This window comes from Nansenia antarctica (assembly GCF_963989245.1).
Source record: "Nansenia antarctica genome assembly, chromosome: 1".
NCBI lineage: Eukaryota > Metazoa > Chordata > Actinopteri > Argentiniformes > Microstomatidae > Nansenia > Nansenia antarctica.
This window is the reverse complement of record NC_137674.1, coordinates 16864106-16888302: the sequence shown is the minus strand read 5'-3', so window position 1 is coordinate 16888302 and position 24197 is coordinate 16864106. Positions and strand designations below refer to the sequence as shown.

Here is a 24197-nt window from a genome sequence, read left to right as displayed (position 1 = left end):
AAAGTAAATATGTGGACTGTTTTGCCCCATGCTCATTTAATCGTCTCCAATTATAACATAACATCCTGCAGTTTATGTTCCGTGCTCCTCTGTGCCTCAGTTGGTAGAGCATGGCGCTAACAATGCTTAGGTTGGGGATTCCATTCCAGCTGCACTCCCTGCAATATAAGTCGCTTTGGATAAAACGCGTCAGCTAAATGCCATGTATATGTATGAACTTTCAGAGACCACTTCACTGTAGGCTAATGTCGAACACAAAGCTTGATTTCAACTCCTCCAAGGTGATTTTTCTTGCAAACACAGTGGGACCTTTCTCAATGTGACCTCCTCTGCTCTTCTCTCCAGGTCTGCAGGATGGCCCTGTCAGGCAGCAAGGTGCTGGTTCTGGGTGCGTTGGTTGGAGCGGCCGGCGTCAGTCTAGTCGTGGTCTGGTACCAGAGCTGGAGGGGCAGGCGGCGTGGGTCCATCTATGAGCTTTACCTCGGCACTAATAAGGCGACTGCTGCTGGGGCTGCTGCTGCGGTGGTGGGGGGGGAAGGCGAGTGTCCTCTGCGGGGGGGACAGGTGGAGATCCTGGAGCGCCTGGAGGCTCTGATCCGCTGCGTGTCGGAGCTGAAAGACGAGGTGGGGGAGCTGAAGAACGCCCTCCCGGTGCTGCAGGGTCACGTCAGGGACGAGCTGAGAGGGGGGCGCAGCGGGGCCGAAGGGGGGCCGCGCAGGGCCAGCCCCCTCAACAGGACCACGCCCACGCGCAGGAGGAGGACCACCGCCGCCGGGCCCGGGGCCAGAGCAGAGGGCCACAGCTCGGAGGAGGCAGAGAGCGAGGGCGGGTGAGACCATCTCTCTCTCTGGCATATCGAATTGTTCCATCTAGGCTTCCATTTTGGAAGGTCTCAATTTGGTGTTTCGATTTTAAACGCAAAACCTTAGACCACACGGACCAACCAAGTCAGCTGGGATAGTGTGTATTTGTGCTCTAGGCTCATCATCATAATAATAATAACTTGAATTTCTATAGCGCCTTTCAGGGTACCCAAGGTCGCTGATGTATTGTATCCTATGAAACATCACTGAAACATCACTGATAATGTAAACGTTGATGAACGAACTGCGCTTATATAGCGCCTTTATCCAAAGCGCTTTACAACGGCCTCATTCACCCACACACACACACATTCACACACCAATGGCGGCAAGCTACCATGCAAGGCGCCGGCCCGCTCACTGGGAGCAATTTGGGGTTCAATTCTTGCCCAAGGACACTTCGACATGTGGCCAGCCGGGGATCGAACTGCCGATGTGCCAACCTTGCGATTATTAGACGGCGGCTCTACCTCCTGCACCACAGCCGCCCCATGCCCCAGACTAGACCCGCTCCATTATTCAGGCGATGCTCATCACTCATTGGCATCACTAAGATTTCCCCTTTGAACAGCCGTGCCACCTGTGCTTGATAATCAATAAACTCACACACCCTCCTCCTGTGTTACCAGCCAAACAGACATGCTCAGTCATTATGTATCTGGCTTGTGCCTGAGAAACACCTTGATCACCCGCCAGGCTCATATAACATAAACAACAGATGTCTCCATTCAAAACGCTCCGCCTTATAAACGATTTAATAATGATAATAACTTAGGATTTAGATAGCGCCTTTCATAAAACCCAAGGACGCTTTACAACTCTACAGGAAATGGTCAGACAGACAGATTTCTTATGACAAACAATAAGAGGTGAATGAGGAACATGCACATTAGCACTTTGAGATTTCTTTTTGTAAAGTGTGTTACAAATAAAATGGATTATTATTATTATTATTATTATTATTATTATTATTATAACATTAAGGCAGAGGGTGGCTCTTGTGTTCAGTTGTCAAGCAGACCTAACCTGTGCAGCTGTTCTTGGACATCAGAATGTCCTGTCGTCATGCGTCAAACCTAATTCATCCTGTGTCTAAGCTTGTAGCATGGATCCACATTCAATCATCTTGAATCCCAGCAAAAACAAAACAAACAAAAAAGTTTGTTACAATGTTATTTTTAGAGGTGAATATAAAGTGAGTGATGGGGGGGGGGGGGGCTTTGGCTATGTTAGCATTACCTGCATTGACTTTACCTGTAAGCATGCCTAAACGCTCCGCAAAAGCTGGGGAGGAAAACAAACTGGACCTGCCTTGGCATCCAAACAAAGGCTCCTCCCCAGTTCTGCTCCAGATTGATATCCTGCCAGCCAACTGCCAGTCGCCTGGGAGCAATTCTTCTTCTGTAGGCTAACAACATAACAAGCAGGCCAACAGCTAGAGCTCTCTGGTTGGGTGGTTAATCAGTAATGTGTTTTGTGTCTGTCTGTGTGTCTGTGTTTTTGTTTATTAGGGAACATAAACATCCTTTATGACTCTGGCAGCTTTCGAGTGAACGAAATTAACCTGACTAAATCCTGGAGAGTGTTCCTGATCTGTGGGACAGTTGATTAGGGTTAGGGCTAGAGTCCTACCAGACCGTTTGCTGACCTTCTTTCACTGACTTTCACTGACACCTCTTGGTCCTCTGTGGCTCAGTGGGTATCATATTATATTATTATTAACAGACACCAGCAGACTTGAAAACACAAAGCCTAGAATCAATACTAGACATTGACAGCTCTCTGACGCCTGCACAAGTGATGTGACGAAACCCACCTGACTTACCAGAAACACCTGTCAAGCCACTTGTCTTTTGGTGCCGTGATATAGAGGGACTATGTATACAAGGTGTATAGAGCCCAAGGTAGAAACAATACTTCATTGTCCGTTACTTACGCAGGGCGCTGTATACCTGCTTCTCCTATCCAGTATATGATCACACATATGGAGTGGCGTCATTCTGTAGGAGACTTGTCTCGTCTCTTGTCTGTCTGCGCCTATCGTGTCCTCTGTGGCTCAGTCGGTAGAGCACGGCGCTAACAACGCTTAGGTTGTGGGTTCGATTCCTGCTGGGACCATATATACTGAAAAATGTATGCACTCACTGCAATGTGAGTCGCTTTGGATAAAAGAGTCAGCTAAATGGCATATTATTATTATTATTATTATTATTATTATTATTATTATTATTATTATTATTATGTCTATATAGCGGAGGAGCTCATGTAGACATGGTTTCATAGGAACATGATTCACTGGGTCATATCGGGTCATCGTCTCTCCACACCTTTGTAATCAGTGTGTTCCTCCTCCCTGCTGGGTAGTGAGAGGCAGACAGAAACACGGAGCCTGCCTTTCAGCCAACACAGGGCCCCGGTTTGAGTGACAGCCATCGGCCCCATCAAATGCTCTAAATTACAGCCCGTGTTATTATGCTTTTGCGCCAAATCGTGCACACCTCCCATGATTAAAGAGCCTTTCCCTCTGCCCTGTGATTTGTTGGGAGCTGGGGAGTGTGGGGGGGGGACTGCAGTGGAGAAATTCCACCCCCGTAGGCAACGGTTTGGCGTTAACTCAGAGGATCTAGCTACACCCCTAATCCTCCTCATCATCTATCTGAAGGGCTTTCGTTTGTCTGTTAGGCCGTGTTCGAATTGTTGGGAATTGTAGCACAATATCTCTGTTAAAGTCTCTTTACTTAAAGAGCTGTGGCTGGGGGTGGTGCACAGCTTTGTGTGTGTGTTTTCATTCTCATGTCTCTATTTTTATTGTCGTGATTTGGAAAGCACAACAAAAATGTCAAATGCGTCGCCTGTGATGATTGTGAGGGGCTGGCAGTTTTACACTTGACTGCACGATCTTGATAAAGGCACTTCCCTGCGTCCACTACAGCTTCACTTACCATGGGAAAACATAGTCTGCACCCTCCTTCCATGCCTATACGGTAGCAGGAGGCTATAGAGTCGGATTGTACGCAGCCATATGTGCGCTATAGGTTATGGTACTTAACCACTGGACGACCCCAAGCCACAGGAATGTTATTTCTTTGCTTTGTTTTCACTTCATATATTACCTAAGCTGCCTTTTCAACTCCTGGGGTTGTGAAACTCTAGGGAGTGAGTACTGTAGCATCTACAGATAATTGCAGGTTGATTCATAAAATGGTTAGAAAGACTCTCCTAGTCATCATTTTTCAGAAACCAGCTTTGTCTGGTGTGTTTGTAAAGATATTCAGACCATGACAAGCTTTAGGCATATTTGCAGATTGGGCAATATTGTGCTCAAACATGAAGTGCAGTAGCGGGGTTAGTGGGTACAGTGCTCGGTAAAGGTGACAGCGAGACTCAATCTGTATCGACGAGGTATCTAAATTATGGATTAGGGCACAGTTCAATGTGTAAGGTGTATCGCCACACTTGCAAGGTGCAAAGCTCAAACACTTTAAGCCACTTAGTCTTCATCTGTCAAAACAGCTTCCTGGAAGGTCTCTCCACATCAATAGAAGGGCCCATCAATCTCAGACACTGTGTGCCGAGCTGTCAAAGACCTCATTTAAAAAGCGTCATGTCGGAACTTGTAGTTCCTCCTACAGCTCCCGTTGCAGAGAGCAACGCTGCTCTCTCCGTAGCTCAAGGACATGACCGGCTTTTGTGTTTCCAACGCTAGAGTTTATGTGACATTGGATAGTTGTTGATTTAAGGAGAAGAGTTTGGTTTATTCAGTAACAGGCATGTCTGATCACATACAGAGAGCGGTTTTATAAAGAGTTTCAAAAGGAACTTGTTGTCTGTTTTGTAATAAAAAAACACTTTGACTGTAGAATGATGTCCCAAAAAAGTAATGGTGAGTGTCCAGGACGGGTCTCTCTGGTTCTGAATGAAAGGCGCAGATATGGCTGAGAGATATGTCTCTCCCTGGAAAGCAGGCCGGTGTACAGACATACCCTAGACAGAGCAGTCTGTTGATGCTGTCTACCTTGGCAGACAGATTGTTTGCCCATCACACATGCACGCACAGCCTGACCTTACCTTTTCTGCAATATAAAATGTGCAGTTGAGACTCTTGGCCTGGTGAAAGCTCAACTCACCACAATGATAAACTAAATTCTCTTCAGTTGATATACTCAAGAAGCACCAAATCCATACACATGACAATGACTGTTATTATTGTGCCATTGCTTCGCCTTTGCGTTCAGCATGTGCTGTGGGAACCCCAAGGTAATGAATGCATTCGTGTTACAGCAGATGTAAACAGGTCTACTATATCTAACCAATGTTGGCAGTGTGTTAATCGTAGATTCTGAATCATTTGGACTATTCTATATCAATACCCAAGGCATGAATGTAGACTTATGGGAAGAAATCCCTCTTCAGATGTAATTACATTGAAAATGTTACGATTTTAAAATGGCCCCGTGATAATCTAAAAGATTGATGATGAGGAAAACAATAATCACACCACTGCAATCTTTCTGTCCAAAAAGCTCAAAAGATTATTTTAATTTCTTCAGAGAGCGCAAAAGACCATCCCGATGATGGCTAATGAGGTTAGTAATACAAATGTCATTACTATTCAACCGCTATCTTTTAAGGAACTCTGCTTTGTTGATAGAATATCTCTCCACTGCTGAAACTGGTGCATGCAGCCATCTTGCCTACTGGTAACAAGCAAGGACACCTGTTGAAGTGTGTCCTAAATGCTTTACAACGTTTATGTTGATAACTTGCTTTTATTAATTTCACGTAGCACCATGTGCATCACTCTCTGAATTTTCGAGCACTTCGGAGCTTTCCTACTCTGAGAGGCTTGATAACTTGTTGAAGCTTGATATGGTAAACAGAGACAGGAGAGCTTGCTGGAGTATGTCGAGGGCATAATTGTGGGGACAATATCATTGGGACAATATTGGGAGGGCATACACCCTAATGCCTCACAGTACTCAGCACCTGTGGTTGACTGTCTGCAGCCCCCCCGATCTCTACCATGTTTGTCAATTCATCTCTAACCTTCCTGTCTCTGTAGAGCATGGTACTGTGAAAAAGGAAACCCTGCTCTACCCGCTCTTACTGCGGTGAGTGTGACCACCCACTCCTCCCCTGACCTTTCATCATGTCTCCTTTCGCATGGCGCTAACATGCCCAGCACCACGCTCTCCTTCACGCTCCATTAGTAGGCCCGCCGTCACCCGTCACGGAAAGTACCGGTACACCTGTACAAAAAGCCAACTGGAGGAAAGTCAGCTTAACACTTTCCATGGGCTCAGTGAAGTCAAATGTTACACCTGTAACATGACTGACAACGCCACACAAGGACAAGATCTTATTTTGTGGGTAGGCCTGTCTTTGTCTTGTGGCTTCTTTTTTGTAACCTTTCCAGTTATGTGCCAGAAAAACAGGTACAGTAGCTTGTCCTGCCACCTTATCGCTTCGAGGGGGAAAAGCCATTCTAAGTTGTAATTGTTCTGACACTATGTCACTTTGACACAGGTTTTCTTTCTTTTTCCACAATCGTTGCAGGTGCAAACAACTTGCAGTCATCAACCCCACCCCCCCTTTTTGTGTGTGTTATGTTGGAAAGAAGGCCTTGCCTAATGGCCTATTGGCATTAGGGGTGTACAGAGACAGTCACATTATCTGTATCTGTACCTGGATCTGTGTTTATGTTGTTCAATCAGAACGTCTCATATTTTCTAACCTAATAGTCATTGGCAATGCATTTTTTGTGCCTTCAAAGCATCAAATTGATTTCATATGGGCATATCATTAATTATGAAATGTATATATATTTTTTAGTATAGCTCTATACTCCAACAGTTTGAATTGGAAGTCAGACAATTACTATGTTGACCGTCTGGAAAACTGTCTTGTGGACAGATACGACGAATAGCATCGCCAGAGAAGATACCCAACGTGTGGTGGGGTCAGTGTATCGCAGGCAGGCAGTTATTGCATGCAAAGGATTGTCGACCAAACACTAAACATTAGTATTTATTTGGACATAGTTTAGTTTTTTCCAATACTATTGGAGCCCTGAAATAGGGAGAGTAAGTAAAAAAAAACTAAAAAAAAACAAACAGTCTAAAAGAAAACAGAATGCTTCCTCCTGCCAATACTTATGGAGGGCACTGTAACCTAATTGTTACTGTAGTCGTTTGTGTACATTTGGTAGTAGGCGTTCAATATGTTCTGCTTGTTAACAGAGACCATGAGTGGTCATTTGTTGGCCCCTAGTCACAGGAAAGTCAGATCACTGGAGGGCGTAGTTCAGCAGCAAAGGCAAGGGAACCCTAGGTAATGGAACCATGGGTAATGGAGAACCATGGGTAATGGACGTTATCTAGCCCTGGAACTGTCTGTATTCTGTCTCCATTCATCCTTAAGATTACCCTGGCCCTAGGTGGCCATAGGTGGCAGTTGAGCTGGGCTGAATGCTCACAGGCCCCAGAGGATGTTGGGATGGTAACTCTTCATCAGGTTTGTTTTGAAGGGATTTACTATGGTGACCGCCACTGCTAAGCTCCCATGAAAGACTTTCTCATACCCCCTGGCTTCCCTGTCTGCATATTAAATGTCCAATCCCTCTCACTGAGAACATTGGAGAGAACATGTTGAATAGATGTCTCGAACAAAAGTAGAGCTTACAAAGATGTTACATGTGTGGTACATGTGGTAAGAAAGAACAATAGTAGAGGGCCCCGGCAAAACCAAATACCAGAAAAAAACGTATATGCATAAAATCACTATCCAATTTGATCAATGGAATTCAGGTGTGACTTTTGAAACAACCTAGCAACAATTCAACCTATTCTGATTGGCTAAACGGACAACAGAAAGATTAAACATAGTCATTACAACCATTAGGAAACGTTTAGAAAGCTCGAATGTCACGTACTGTAACATGTGATTTTTCGGCTTGAAACTAAATACAGTTCAACAATCTCGAACAAACTTAAGTTCTGACAGCAGCACACTTTGGAACTCTATACTAATAGACAGCTACTAGTTACTAGCTACTATGTTCGACACGGCAAGGTGAGAGACATTGCACAGCCGATTGGTGATAATTGCTTGTCCACACTCACTCTTCATGTCATCAAAGCAAACAAGACTAACATCAAAATCTGCACATAGTCAAGCATAGGAGGGCCCGTTGGTACTTAGTTTACACAGTGTTGAAACAGCATGGTGGGACTTGTGATGTTCTTTTTGTTCTCATGGGCTGTGTACCCGTTCAAACAGAGGGATGACGATGCTACACACACAATAAATGCATCCTGGGCTTATTTCTCTCTCAACTAAAGTGATTCATGGGCCGTGGAATGGCGTGAAAGGAATGCGCTGATCGCTCAGTACTACGCGCTGCCTCTCTCATCACCTCCATTGAGTAAACAACTGTCAGGAAGGGCAGAGAGAGAGAGAGAGAGGACTGCTGAATGAATGAAAGGACACATGAATGAATGACAGAACAAATGAATGAATCAATAAATGAATGAATGAACGGCGGTTAGTAAACAGGGCTCTGAGGCTCCTCGGGCGTGCATCTCTGTGTATGCTGAACGCAGAGAACCACGCATTGTGAGTGGAAAGCAATTGCAAAAACAGAAGGCAGAGGCACAACAATCAGAGAATGGCCATTGCCCGCACATAAGCAGGTCCATTCAGATCTTTAAGCCCCACTGTATTGGATGATAAATGGGTTCAGCACTTGCCTGCATGTTTAGAGCTTACTCTGAGGTCACTGTGCAAAGGGAGGATTAAGAACCTGGGTTTGTAAACAGGCCACAGGTCCAGATCCCAGGGACGACAATGGCTAATCTACCTTTTAAAACACGGTGGTTCTTTTTTAGACTGTAATTATTGCTACTTCTGCGCAATTTGAGAATACAGACCGTTCTTTTAGTACTAGCCCATCTTTCAAATACTGTTGACTCTTTTTGTGTATTATCAACATTTAAGACACTACCAGGCCCTGTGCATTGTGGGACGAAGCGGGCCAGTGCAGAGTTTTGGCTTTGCTGCACATGTGTGTGTGCATTATTTGTCAGAGCAGTGTGTGCATCTGTGTGTGGACAGATTAGGAGCTGCGGTTTCAAGCAAACAATGGCATTAAAGCAACAAGCAAGGGGAGTCTCTGAGTTACCACGCCGCGCTCCTGGCAGAGGAGAGATTGATTGACAGCTGCACGATCTCTACAGAAAGCTCCTATGACTGGGTGTGCCTCCAATTTTTCGGGAGACATTCAATAAGTCTAGAATTTAAAATAAAAAGAATAAGTCCAGGCCATGCTTGCATTGTGCTGTCTTGACCTTGAGTGTAACAGTGTCTAGTCTACTTCAAGACAAGCAAACCGTGAAGTTTTGGCGATGTTAGGCGGTTTGTCAGGTAACTTGTGGTTTTCAGAAAAATGTGGTTATTTGAGGATGGCAGCATTTGACGATCTGCTAGTGATGTTGTAACGTCATTAGATTTGCTGCCTCAGCTCAGAGTTGGTGTTTTCCTCGTAAAAAAACAACAGTTATTTTGCTCCCAGACGCAGACTTAATAATAATCTGGTACTCTGAGCCTGAGGTGTCGGTGTGCAGGATCTAGATGGAGCTTCCTGCTGGGCTCATGTCAGCAGCTCGCTCCGACACATCCCCCCTAGAACCATCGCTTGCAGACCTAAACGTTCTCTTAACCGCTGATGACGCAGATGCACCTCCTGCCAGGACTTAATGGAGGCCTTTATGTTTTCACTTTCCTCAGGTCTTCAGTTTTTTTACCGTACTATGTCATTCATATTTTTTTTTCTTTTCTTTCTTTTACACCTTCTCTATTCAAGTGTTAGCTACGGGTGTTAGCACATACTTAAAGTCATTGAAATGGGACTTTTCGAGGCCATAAAACTGGGGCTAATGCCGCCTTCCGTGCCTTGCTACGACAGAGACAAACAAGTCTCCTTGTGTTCGGCGGGAAACCCTTCAGGTATCCACATAAAAGACGTCAAGACGTCTTAACTGCCAGCCTTCATAAACAACTTGTATAAACAAAGATGTAGCTGTTTGTGTGTAAACAAGTGAGTGAGAGTGAATGTTAATCTTTTATTGACTGTGTCTGGCAATGGGGGTTGATTAAAAGCACTAATACTCCGATGAGGGGGCGCTGGGATACAAAAAATGCTTCAGAGGAGTATTAATGTCATAATATTAGTTTGGTGGTTGATATATTATATTGGTTTGGAGTGTCTGCAACGTGTTTGGGGCATATTTCCCTAATGAATGCGTCCGATAATCAGTACAAATATGTGATCAGGGAAATCCGATAATGCTTTCTAGTCGCCGATCACAAGAACCGATCAATGACGCAAACAATGTGAGCCAATTCATTGTCGCACGCATTAACCTAAACCAGCCACTCTCACATGCTTGTTACACAAAAATAAACAAATATTTTGACGCATTGTTCTCATTACCGTAATTCCTAAACTATAGGTGCTATCGAAAAAATGCCAGCGGTTCCTGAAAGCAGAGAAGTCATTACGGTAATTAAAAGCACAAAACTGTGGAGAGTGTAACGGCGAAAACACACCGCAAGCGTCAACCTCAGCATAATTTCGGGTTAGAGCAGTCGTACAGCGCATATCTCAAGCATGTCTCATGCTGGCTGCCGCAGCACGCCATGTACTGATTAGGACTCTTGCCAAAGAGTGCAAAACTCAATGTACAGAGATGGGCAGTAGCAGCTCTGCAGTTAGAGACACAGAAGACATGCAGCAGGCAGTGTGGAAGCCACAACAGTGAGAGCTGCAGCAGTTCCGCTTAGAAGGTTGTTTACTGAGGTTGAAATAGGAGTTTGGGGGGGGCTAGGGAAAAGGCCTCGATGAACAGTGCGTTAGTGTTTTCATTTACATGTCGTTTGGAAATAGTTTCAGTCATAGTTTGAATAACAGGGAAAATAGATATGTCAAAGAATATGCAAAAATGGTCAGATAGGGCAATGTCAGTTACAATAATATTAGAAATATTTAGGCCTTTGTTGATGATAAGGTCCAGAGTATGACCTCGATTATGAGTTCACACAGTTTATTGAAGTTCAAAAACATCTAAAAGGACAGAGAGTTATTTGGCTCTGGTGTCCTCTACATTATCTACATGAATATTGAAATCCCCAGCAATTATTAGACTGGTAAATTCAGTAGTAATGATGGAGAGAAGCTCTGTAAGTTAATTGAAAAAGATAGTAGAGTAGAGGTAGTAGAGAAAAAGATAGTAGGGTGGTATAACATTATGAAGAGGATTCGAGATGGGCATTTAAAAACAATTGAAAGATATTCAAATGATCCAAATTCTCAGAATGATGTCTGTTTGCAGTTAAAACTGTCTCTGAAAAAGGAGGCAATTCCACCTCCTTTCTTATGGGATCTAATGACATCTAAGGTTCTAAAATTGGTTGGTGCTGACTCGATAAGAATTGTTATCTTATTATCTTTATCTAAGCAAGTCTCAGTTATAAATAAAAAATCTAGTTTATAGGAGCTAATCAAGTCGTTGATAAGAGAGACTTATTAGCTAAGGATCTGGCATTGAAAAGTGCTAGCTTGAGTGGTTTTGTGTTTGGTGTCTGTCTGTGGCAGGGTACAGAGATTACATTTGAGGGGTGTATAAAACATTCTGACTTCCGATTAACTGTTCTGTTACTGATATGAATGGGGATAGCACGAAGGAGAATGAGAGGTCATCTGCAGCTCGCATTTCAGCTAGCTGTGATGAGTTTGGAGGGCCCTTTACTGTAGGCTGTGATGAGTCGCAGGACTGGGGGGAGATTGAACAATTCAGTTGTCTTTTGAATAGGTCTCTCTGCCTCCAGAAAATGTTCCAGTGGTCAATACAGTTCAGCCCTTTAAGTTTGCCCGCTCCCGAGAGCCAAGTGTTAAGGCTTAGGAGCTGAATTCGAGGTTACCTCTGTCAACAGTGGGCAGCGATCCACAGACGAATGTTTACATCTTAAGCTTATCAAAAGGTTCCATAAAATCATGTCTCAAGTCTAGTGAGCCCATGTTATGTGAATCGGTTGATCCCACGTGTAATATGAACCGATTTGTGTCTGGATTTTTAGACAGTGTCTCTTCCAAATCTTTTGTTATTTCTGAGACTGTTAGGTTAGGATTGTTTTACCTCTTACCTTTCTGATCGCAGAGTCTCTAATCAACAAAGTATGTTTTGGAGGTGAGGCCTGTTTCATCCGCTGCATATCACATGTAGTTGTTCTCCTTCTTCCTTCCATACAAGTTGCCAACTTTGGAAACTGAGAGTACTGTGGAGTTTTACGACGGAATGAATTTGACTATTGAATCCTTATAACCTTTCACATGTTTGGGTTTCAGGTACATGACGGCTTTCACAGACACTGAGGATGAAGAGAAGAGTGAAAGTGGGCCCAGTGGGGAAGAGGAGGAGCCTGTGAATGAGCTCTCAGCCTTACTGGAGAGGATTGACTGTCTACATAAAGGCAACGACACAGACAAGAGGGCGTGCCTTGCCACCCTACTGGAGAAGAGGGAGGAGGTAGGCCAGATCAACCAATTGTCGTTAAACGTTAAACGTTAACCGTGGTTTACGTGGGATTACAAAATCCCATTGTTGTATTGCTTTGATGGAGCCACCAATTTCAAATGATGAAAGCGCAGATTGTGTATATAATATATAAATATATAATATTATTTGACTTTCATAGCATAGCATCTTCAACCATGCAGACAGTGGTCCTGGACAAACACTCTTAAGGCGTTTATTATATATAGCAATTTATGACGGTTTTATGACGGCATTTTGCCGTGAATTTTTGCTATTTATAAAAATGCTATTTTCGAAAACCGTGGTTTACGGTATAACTGTAAAACCGCCCAACCCTAGTGGTAGACACGGTGGGTGTCCATGGTGCAAACATCTGTTGTTTTGGGTGATAGGCAATTAATTTACAGCATGATAGGTGTGTGTTTAGACGAAACAAACCAAATGTACCAGGCCATTTCACTGACTCATGACCCAGAGAAATGTTCATTTGAGACAGAGGGGTTAAAATGTATTCTAAACAGTAGGATGTCTCCGTTTGTTCACACTGATTTCATATTTCTCTTTTCTTCATAGTTCGGACAAAACTCTCTTTTTCTATGGCGACTGGTTCGAGCCTACTCCGACCTTCATGACATCACCTCCAGCCTGGAGGAGAAGAAGACCCATGCTGAGACCGGTAATCTCACCATACACTGCTAACTAACACCTAAATGTTTGTATATATGGTTCACTGGAACCATGCTAGGTCATGAACACAGCTGTGCAGGCCACCCTGTTCTGGCCACCCAACCACCCATTGGCACTATCTCAGAGTCTCAGAGAGGCCTGATAGTAGGCCTGCTTTACTTCAGCCATTTAATGACATCTGGAAAACCCAGTTGGCATTAAGCTCCATCCATCCAATGAACTCAGTCATCCAGTTTAGATAAGGCAGCAGAGAGAGCTGGCGAGAGTTGGCCAAGTTTGGGAGCACAGCTGTTTGCGGTCACTGGTGGGGTTACTGTGAAATACTTACAATGTGGATCACAAACACTGTAAAACTACTGTCATGGTCTATTGCTTTACATTAAGTTGTCAAAAGGAATAAGTAAGTACTGTGGATATTTTCCCAGGCAATTCAATGTGTTATCACATTTTTAGCTTGGCTTTTTTTTTTTTTTTTTTTTTTTACACAATACATATAACACTACATTGAATCAACAAAACAAACCTCCACAATACCCACATACAAGAGACAAACAAACATAAATTACACATTATATATATATATATATACCCATACACATACATACATACGCGTACACATATATACACTATATATGCATATTAATGCACTTACTATAACGCCAAAGCAAATTCCTATATGTGTATGCATAATGGCAATAAACGTTATCTGAATCTGAATATATACATACATATACACAAAATTTAAAAAAGATAAAAGAAAAAAGAAATGGGGGTCAATATGCACCTTTCGCAAGCTCATCAGTCAGCACAACACACTAATCTATACACAGACTCGCAACGTCACGTGGCAGGTGGTCAAATAAGGTGGTCAATAGCTTGGCTATTTGATCTTTCATGCAAACCTGGGGTGTTCTGAACATGTGCACTATAACTGACACGTAATAGCAACCCTGCAGATCTATGGACCTCGGTATCCCGTGTAAGAAAAACACTGAGTGAAACACAGCACTGTAATATGACGTAATGCTGCTGGCAAAACAGAGACACATCGTAAAATAGCTTCTATAAACGCCATGGCAATATGGAATTATTTTTCCATTTTTCTTCTTTGAACACACAACACATGCACTCCTCAGTTGCAAGCAAGTGGACCAAGGTGTTAAAATCAAGAGCTCTTTTAGAAGACTCCAGCTTGCATGTGTATATACATACCCTTGCCAAATCCTTCTCTTCCACTGCAGTGCTTGTAATTGAGTTACAATAACTTGCCAGGCTTTGCATGTCTTGTGTAACACTGTAACAATATGCAATATCATAAGCCCTCAGCATATTAATAACAATATGAGATACCGTCTTGAGTCTTTTTTTTCTTTTCTTTTTTAAACAGACTATTTTGTGGTTGTATTAAAGAACAGACTGGATTGACCTGTTTCTCCCTAATCCTTCCTCATTAACGTGCCTCTAATCAAGGCTGGCCAGGTGCTTTCCACAAAGGCGCCACTGTCAAGGGGTTTTGAAACACAGAGCATTGCAATGCTGGATATTTAAACCAACAAGGGCATCGTATTAAAAATACATGTTGGTATAGAAATCCATAGAATAATCCTTTTTATTCACTTCAAATAAAGAATGTGAGACTGACACAAGTGTCTCATCAATTGGGATAAATCAAATGAATAATGTATTATTTATTATCCCTCAATGTTCAAGTAACAGCATACCCCAGGTGAAAATAGAAGTTGTTTACTGGAAGCCACAGCTCCCAAAGTGAAGGAAAAAAAACTTCTAAAACATGACAGAGAGGACAGATAACTAATTCACACAACTCATGTCCCGTGACACTTCTCAGTATCTCACCTCAGGCTCTTATTGTGTCAATTCTCCACTGATCTTCGCTTCAGACGCGCAAGGCTCTACTTCATAACACATTAATTACACAGCCAGTATCAGTTGGGTCTGAGCGCCTGCCCTAAGGGACATGATCGTGATATATGTTTAAACATATTAACATACATTTTAAAACATAGTTGGTCACAACAAAGTGTAAGAAATAGTATGAATGGAAGTTCAATAAGAGGTCAAGACAGATATCTATTCACAGTGCCAAGTCCGGTGATCCAGATTCCTTTATTGGTGTAGAGTAGGCGGAACGAAACTGTGGCTGGCTTGATGACTGACGGGTTTAAAGAGGAACAACGGCGAAATATGAGAATGTATTGTTCCTAAACTTCCTGGACATTGGGGGTAATAATAATAATAATAATAATAGTACATTAGACTTATATAGCGCTTTTCTAGACACTCAAAGACGCTTTACAAACGGAAAAGATTGAGTAGTAATAATAAAAAGAAACAAAAGGTGAATAGAAGAAAGTATAGGGGCCTAATTGAGGTAGTGCTGGGGACACATGGGAAGGGGAGGGGGAGAGGGTTAACTGGTGAAGGCAAGCTTGAAGAGGTGGGTTTTGAGGGCCTGTTTAAATGTTGGGAGGGTGTTGGCCTGTCTGATGTGGTTGGGGAGGGCGTTCCAGAGGGACGGGCCTGCGGCTGAAAAGGCCCTATCACCCCTGGAGCTTGGTCCTGGTGGGTAGACCATCTATCAAAGATTGAGCCTCTCTTCTTCAATGAGAGTCGCAAAGTGCCAATCAAATATCCCAACTACAGCGGTGCAGGGCTAGATAGAATGTGTATTTTGATTTGCGATTGACTGCATGTTACGAAGCCCTATCTATGGCTGCAGTTGGTAGGATGGCATGTAACCTTATGACCCAGTCCGGATGGTCAGCGCCTTACAGATCCACACAAAGCCTGGGAGTTTTAGGAACCGTGACAAATTCCTATATTTAGTAGCTGTTATTCCCCTTTAAGGCCCAGCTCTCGTCCTGAAATATCTTTCATGTCTCTTCTCTTATTGGTTAATTGTGAACCCAAGTCTATCCTCTGGTTTTTGCCTTTGCCTTTTTGTGCGTAATTATTGTGACTTCTGTGTTGTTCTTTAAAACTACAAATCTATAGAATCTAAATCCATTTTTATGAATTCATCAATCAATTTTGTTTATATAGGCCTACTCTTCACTGGACATATACTACACATATGTGCTGGAGGTGTTGCATATGCTGAACTTGTGTTTCATATCCCCCTCCTCCCCTCAGGAAAAGATGTTGGAGAGGAAGCTGTAAGGCTGAACCCTCTGTGTGCTGACAGTCATCAGTGGTGAGTGTTTTACATACAGTTACTCTATGCATCCTCCAGAACATGACCCTTGACCTTTGCTCTGAAACGGAAAGTTTACAATCGCTCGATTATGTCTCTTATGGATAGGAACAATGTCTCTCTATCTGTTCCAACCTAGACAGACACAGTGTAGGCTAAAACATCTCTTCGCATGTACCACCCACTGCTAGGAAGTTTATATGTATAGCCTTGATGTTGTGTTGGCATCACTGCATTGACTCAACATCCCAGCATTCCCACATCAGCTGTGTATGCACCCACCCACACTTGTTGCAGCCATGTGCATGCACAAGGACATTCAAGTTTGCTAGGTAAACACAGACTAATGTTACAATCCCTGAAGCATTCTCTGAGCTGCGGCCAAGGAAATTATCTATTGAAATAGGATCCATGGACGCTTGCCTACTTTCCCCTCTCTTTTCAAGTGTTCATCACTGCTTTTAATCTCCAGAGAGATGGCCATGTACAGCAGCATAACACATTTCAACTGAAAGGTGCTGAAAACCCACCTATTCAGAGGCAAACACCCAAGACTCAAAGCATGTGTTTGAATGCTTATCCTCCTGGAGTGATGCTATCTTTGAGACAACTACCTCATGTGAATCAGTCATGGATGAATTCATATCCAATTAACCTCTTGAGTTAATAAAACCCAGAGACCGAATGAAAGCATGGGGTCTGTGTTCTCCGCTCCTGTGGGGGGGTTCAGGGGCCAGTAGGCCTGGGTGAGTGATGAGTATGCCTGCAGCTGTCCCTGGATCAGTGACTCAGGCCTTTTGGAGCAGTGTGTGGCAGGGATCTTGTCTTTACAAGCATGTTGGCTGGAGTGCCTAGCTCTGGTAGGTAAATGAAGCCAATCATTACTCCATTGACTCTAAGAGAACCACTCTGAAAGCAGTCCACCGTTTATGTACAGAACTAGAGGAAGGGCAAACATGTTGATTTGAAATAGAGTGTGAAGTCTATTATAGTTCACCTTCAATACACAGAACTCTGGGTGCAAGGACATTCAGTGAATTCTGTGTTCCTGTCGTTTGTTAACATTGGAGTAAAACAATCTTATATTTTGGGATAGAGTATGTTACATTATGATGGAGTATGTTACATTTTAATGGAGTATGTTACATTTTAATGGAGTATGTTACATTATGATGGAGCATGTTACATTTTAATGGAGTATGTTACATTATGATGGAGTATGTTTTGTACATTTTGGCAAATATTTGGCAAATATCGGAGCATGCAAACCAGCAGCCTCCAACTGGGAAGTCCCTTTTGTGAAATATGATGAAGCAAAAACAAAACTGACACAACTGAAAAAATATGAATGGCACAGATCCTTACTGAAGTGAGAGTTTCAGGGGGTTTCCTGGCTCAGAATAAGGCTTAGGTGGTAGAAGTGGAGGTGAAGCACGCACACTCTACAAAATGTATTTCTTTTTTCACTCGTGCGCCAATTTCTTTTTTTGTGCACCCGCAAACCCGGTGCTTGAATTATTGTTATTGCCAAGTGTATTCGCACATACAGGAATTTCACTTGGTGTGGTTGATGCATAGGACATAAAGATAAAAACAACAATAAAATAAAACAACAATGTAATAAAACAACAATATATAAACAATAATTATGTAAGCTGTAAATTAGAGTAATGAAAAACAAATATAGATTACATTGTCAGTTGTGTGGGTTGTGTGTGTGTGTGTGTGTGTGTGTGTGTGTGTGCGACGATTCCGCAAATTATCCACACAGGTTCTGTTGCCCTCGCGATTGGACGATGCAGACACGCCTCCGGGGCCGACCAATGGAGTTCAATGGGCGCAAGAGTTCAAAGTTTTCCTCCCGAGTGAATGCGAGGGTGTTTTGTTTGATCGAGGAAGTGGTTAGTCCGTCCTGGCAATTGATTGAAAAACGGCATTATTATTTCTTAGAATATTATAAGTTGAGATTCGGCTGAGATCTTGCTTCTTTCGGATTTATGTTCCTGTGGCCCCCCTAGGGGCCGTTCCACTAAAGGTGGCTTAGTATATCGGCGATTTAAATAAATCAGGCGATCAGGCAACTCGGGATTGGAATTCAAGCCTCAGGTGATTCCTCCAACGAGGATCAGGCTTGTGTGATGAGTGTTCACAGAAGACAGGCTTACAAATCTTCGATATGGGCGCGTGCACGCAGACATAAAGAGCCCCGAAGAGTCGATCTGTCGAAATGAAGATACTCCACTCTGCAGGGGTCCTACATTTGCGCAGCATTCCGAATTATTGATCTTTATGAAGACGGAAAAATAAGATATAAAATAGTGCAATACTGCCGCAATTAACAAGGCGAGGGAAATGGTTTGGCAAGAAATTGCTGACCGATTAAATGTGTAGGTCATACTAGCCCCAGTTATTGTTATATGTTCATATTTTAATAAATGAATATTACTACTGTGGTGATATCAGCAGCAGGCTTACAAGCCGTCATATCGCCGCAATGGCCTAGTGGTATCGACCGCTGCCATAGGATTTATTCGTCATTTTTAGACGGTGGTTCGAATCCCTCTTCGGACGCACTTTTTACTGCATTTCGTTGTCTGAATCTAATCTAAAATCTCATCTAAAAAAGTATGTAGGCTATAAAATTATGGTGCAGGCTAATTTACAAGAACTGACACGATTACCGTATTTTCCGCACTATAAGGCGCACCGGATTATAAGGCGCACCTTCAATGAATGGCCTATTTTAGAATTGTTTTCATATACAAGGCGCACCGGATTATAAGGCGCACCGGATTATAAGGCGCACCGGATTATAAAGCGCATAGAATAGAAAATACTGCAGTCAAACGTTTGACTGGGGTTGCGTTACGCCCAAGCTCCACCTACTGCGTTGCGTCACCTCTCCATCGGTGTTGTGTCAACTTCCCGTTGTCCATGCTCCACCTGAGCGTTGTCACCGTCAACGTTCTACCTGCTCCACTGTCAAAAATATATATTTTTCCACCTCAAGTATCAGCCGTTCGTCATCCATTTTTGCAACAAGCGTCAAGGACCTGCGGTGATTCACAGCTGACTCGCGTGAATAGCAATTCGCAATAGCTGCGACCACGAGATATAGAGTAGTTAGCTACAAGCATTTTCAATCTGGTATTATCTCTATTAGTGGATTAACCGCTGTGGTGATTTAACAGCTGATAAAAATACATCAAGTAGACTACAAACAGAGCAAAACAATAAAACAACACCAGAAAACAACCAATAGGCTATACAATTATAACCAACAACCAATATGTGACAGCTCCTGGTGAAATGTGCAACGTAATTTTTCAGTTTTGTGACTCTGAACGCAGCCACAGCTACGAACACTGCTAACAAAACACATCGCTACGAAGGTCTAAACTGTATTTTAATAACATGACAACATACTGGGAGAACATCGACATGCTAAAAACACATAACTACACATAACTAGATGAACACACAGTTCTTGCTTTTGAACACGAGCTAAAACGAAAGTATGTTTACAAATCAACCCTCCCTTACCGGTAGCCTCCGGCAAACAAGAATAATGAATCCAATACACAAATTATAAGTGTTTAGTGATCGTTAAACTGTTGTTTATTAGATCGAGTGGGTACTTTAGTACATTTTTTTGTACTAAACAAATAAGTACAAATAAGTACAAATAAGTACAAACAAATAATGTTGTTTATTAGATCGAGTGGGTACTTTAGTACATTTTTTTACTTGAATGATGAGATGTTCATTAATTCAATTCAGTCAAACATTCAAACTTTATTTCAGTAAACACGTAGTAAAAGAAACAGTCTGATACCACTAAATCAAACGTTAGTGCATAACTCAACATTGTTCAGTTATGTATAACACGTAAAGCTCACTTTTTCAGTTCATTCCTCGTCCACGAATCCCTTGAATTATTCTTCTTCAGTGTCCGAATTGAACAGTTGGGTGAGTAAGGCATCCATTCAGAGCACATGATAGCATAACAGTAGCATAGCATTCGCGGAGATTCCAAGATGGCGGCCGTCGTTTACTGATTACCGTAATGCTGCAAGCGGTGCGGCTTTGTAGTTTACCAGTCGTACTGAAACATTTTATTATTATGAAAAAAAAAATATTGGTCATGTAATTTTTACATTTTGATCCATATATAAGGCGCACCGGATTATAAGGCGCACTGTCGTTTTTTTTTTTTTTGGGGACTTTTAAGTGCGCCTTATAGTGCGGAAAATACGGTACAATGGTGTTTGAAGCCTTTGCATGAAATCTTCGGTTAAATGTAAAAAAAAAAGAGAAATCACTTAGTCAAGTCTCGAACTCGTAACCTTTGGAACCCTAGCTGGCTGCCTTAACCACTGCGCCAACCAGACAGCTGTGATGACAGCAATGCAAGTTGAGACATTTTTTTTTTTTTTTTTACACTTTTATTTATTGATCTATCGATCTATCTATCACACTTTCAAAATATCAAGTTATCTATCACACAATCAAACTATCAAATTATCTATGTATCACACAGTCAACCTATCCATCTATCTATCTCGTGTGAAGTGGGAACTAATATTTCCTAAAAGAGGAACTGTCGTTCGGGATGTAGTTTCCGCCTGTGAGCCTTTTTTGATCCGCGTCTTACTTTAGCCAGTGTTTTAGCCTGGTCGCGACCAGGCTAATTATATCCGACTCAGAAGGAGCTCAACCAAGCAGCGAATTATTTGAGCCACATTGATGGAACCGAACGCAAGCTAACATTATCGAGGCTTAGAACTTTATCGAGGCTTAGAAGATAATCGACCTTAGTGGAATGGGCCCCAGGTCTCTCGGATAGCCTGACATGCACATGTAAACAACATGCATGATTAATGGTCTGCTGTGGCTGGTGGTATTGTGGTACAGGTAGTGATGATGATAGTGGTCCATTTAACCAGCTCGTCATGTTATTTTACCTACATCCTGGCTCACTGGGGGGGGGGGGGGGGGGGGGGCATTAGGTAACATTATGGGCCTTTGAGACAAGTGAAGAAAATAATTAAATTTTACATACTACAGGGCCGACGTGAACTCCACTGTGCTTGCTCAGATGTTTTTCATTCACGTCGCCCTTTCCTTCCCCGTCTCAACAGCTATGGTGAAGGAGGAACCCAGACCAGCCCAGCGCTGTGGTGTGAAAGTAGGGTTAGGACAGGACACTCAACCCCTCCTCTCGCCCCCCCCTAGTTGATTAAACGGTGTACCACCTTGGTTGCTTGGTGACTAGACGAAAAATCCCCTTTCTTTTAATGAGCTCTCTGGAGAAGGCCAATGGCATGGATGTTGTTTATGGAGGCCCCGATGCAGCATTCCTCATCTGAAACACTGCTCATGTCCTGACACGACCGCTCATCATACTTTAGGCTCATGAATGGAATATATAAGATAAAGAACATTACGTTAGATAAAGCTCTGAGATTGGCTTAATGCCGCTAAATTTGGAGACAAGCCAAGGGCACTGCATTTCCCATAATTCTCTCCCGCAAAAACGAATTCCTTAACATACTGCACGTTAAGGTCATGTGTCACTGCCGCCATATTCTTTGGTACATCATTTATTCGTTATCTTCGTTATTTGGTATATCATTTTGTTACAGAAAATGTAAACAGTTGGAGGCGCTATGATGTAAACGGTTGGGAGAGCAAAGAACATGGCGGCCGTATCCCACAATGCAGCGTCATGACGTCGATTCCCAAGATTAATTGTGAAGTCGCTAGGTATGCACCGAAATTCTGGTAACCGAAATTCAGAAAATAGCAAAAAAAAACACATTCGGTGTTTGGCCAAATTAGTGAAAAAATAATATGTTTACCAAATATGAAATGTTTTTTGATGACGCGATCAAACAGTGCAAGCAACCCATCCTGTTCTGCGAATGAGACGAGCAGTGAGTGATGACTGCCTACTAGTGCTTACTGCCAAGTCAGTTACAGCAAACATGTCTGCAGTTTGGCATCTGTTCCCTGAACGACAACGAGAGGCACATTCCCACATTACTTCATGTTTTCATTTTCGCACCTTCAAAATAAAAGCACGAGCCAAGCAATCACTGGAAACTGATGGAAACTTTAATGAAATTAGGAAATATTACGTAACATAAAGAATATACAATTTCAAACACATTTTGATAATTGTCATTTTACATTTTACATGAATAAACATACAAGCATGAATAAAAAGCTACATTTATTTAATTTATGCAATGGTGAAAAAAATGAAAAACTGCCGGTACGCACTCGGTATTCGGCCAAGTGTTTCCTTAATTCCGGTTTCGGCTTCGGCCAAGAATTTTCATTTCGATGCATCCCTAGAAGTCGCACCTAAATGGGTATTCAATATTATAAGGTTTGGAGGAGTGTTTATCTGATTGCAGACGAGGGAGACAGAAAAATCTCTTCCAGCTGACCACAACTGATCAATCATGTTGAAACGAATTTCCAAAGAGTAGAGACTGAAGTCATGTGAACCAATGACGGACACATGTAGGACTACTGTGAATTAGCAAAGGAAAAAGAAAATAGGTGAGAGAAGAGTTACACGCTCACACGTGGCTGGTGGGAATTTCCTACTTAATTATGAAGGGGCCCATCTCCCATCGCGGATGGTGTGAATTCAAACTAAAGTCTAGACCGAACCCTTTCCCCATTGCATGCATTTCTTAACATGAATTATGGAAAAGTTTCCCAGTGTGCCTCGTGCTTTGAAAGAGAGTAATCAGTCCCGTGTACGCTGCTCATTAGGAAGTCATTACCATTAGCTCATGCACATACCTCATTGTGGATCTCAACTGAAAGAGAGTGCTGTGTTTGTTTTGTTCATTAAGAACAACATTTAAACAAGCTCAAAGCTTATGCCTCCACTAATAGAATTGGTAAGAATCTTAACTCATTAACTGCCAAAAACCCATCACCTAGAGTGCCAAGTGTTTTATGTGGTGTTTGAATTGAATTTATGCATTTTTGGTGAATAAAAAAAGGTAGATGGGTTTAATTGACAGGCAACATTAGAGAAAACTCCAGGGAGGATGAGACTGAGGACAGCGCCAACCAGTGTCGCCAGGCAGTTTATGTCTGTGGTGATATTGTTTACCTAGCATTAGTCTGAGAAAACGTGTCACTTATTTTTCAGGATTAACTTTTCTGGGAACTCGTGATCAATCTATGTTGTGTTTGATTTCAAATGTTGTTGAGATACAGGAACGTGATTCACACTTGAATTCTCCACCCACCATATTGCATTCTCATTGGCCACAGTCTACCGTAAATCCATGGATAATGGTACCAATGGCAACCACAACTGAGATGTGTTAATTCTGATCACATTTCAGTCAAATATCTGACTGAAGACATGGCGATTTTGAAAGCAACTGGCATTCCTGTTGCTTTTGCTGAATTTGGGGTGTTATAGCCCTTTAAGGTTATGACTGTATGGAACTTTCAACCTCTGGAGGAGTTCTTGAGCTAGGTGGGTCCCCTAAATAAGCAGAAATAATATCAAGACATCACTTGGTTGGACAGACAGGGGCACACACCCCTGAGCTGATTTAGCAAAAATGTGTTAGTCTTAAACTGAGGACTGTGTGGTCTGAGATAAGAACTGTATAACAATTAACATTATATAATGAATCATACAGTTTACAAATTTGATGTAAAGAGTTAGCGAGAAAAGTTCAATATTATCCACATTTACAGGACCTAGGAACCCAAAGAGAATGGATTGTGGTGTCCACATGACATCTCAGACCATAACACAGACTCTCCCCCTCATTCATCAACACTAAAGGGCCTCTCTG

At 42.5% G+C, this 24197-nt stretch overlaps 1 protein-coding gene across 1 annotated transcript in view; it reads left to right on the top strand.

The window, feature by feature from the left end:
- Positions 1-354: 354 nt before the first annotated feature.
- Positions 355-24197, top strand: part of rmdn2 (regulator of microtubule dynamics 2) — a gene marked incomplete at its 5' end in the record, with an annotated part of 41512 nt that continues 17669 nt past the window's right edge. Inside the window, 4 exons of the mRNA XM_080536056.1 lie at positions 355-830; positions 12266-12446; positions 13029-13131; positions 16296-16356. Of these exons, the coding sequence (XP_080392182.1) occupies positions 355-830; positions 12266-12446; positions 13029-13131; positions 16296-16356 (821 nt within the window). The remainder of the gene's footprint in view (positions 831-12265; positions 12447-13028; positions 13132-16295; positions 16357-24197) is intronic.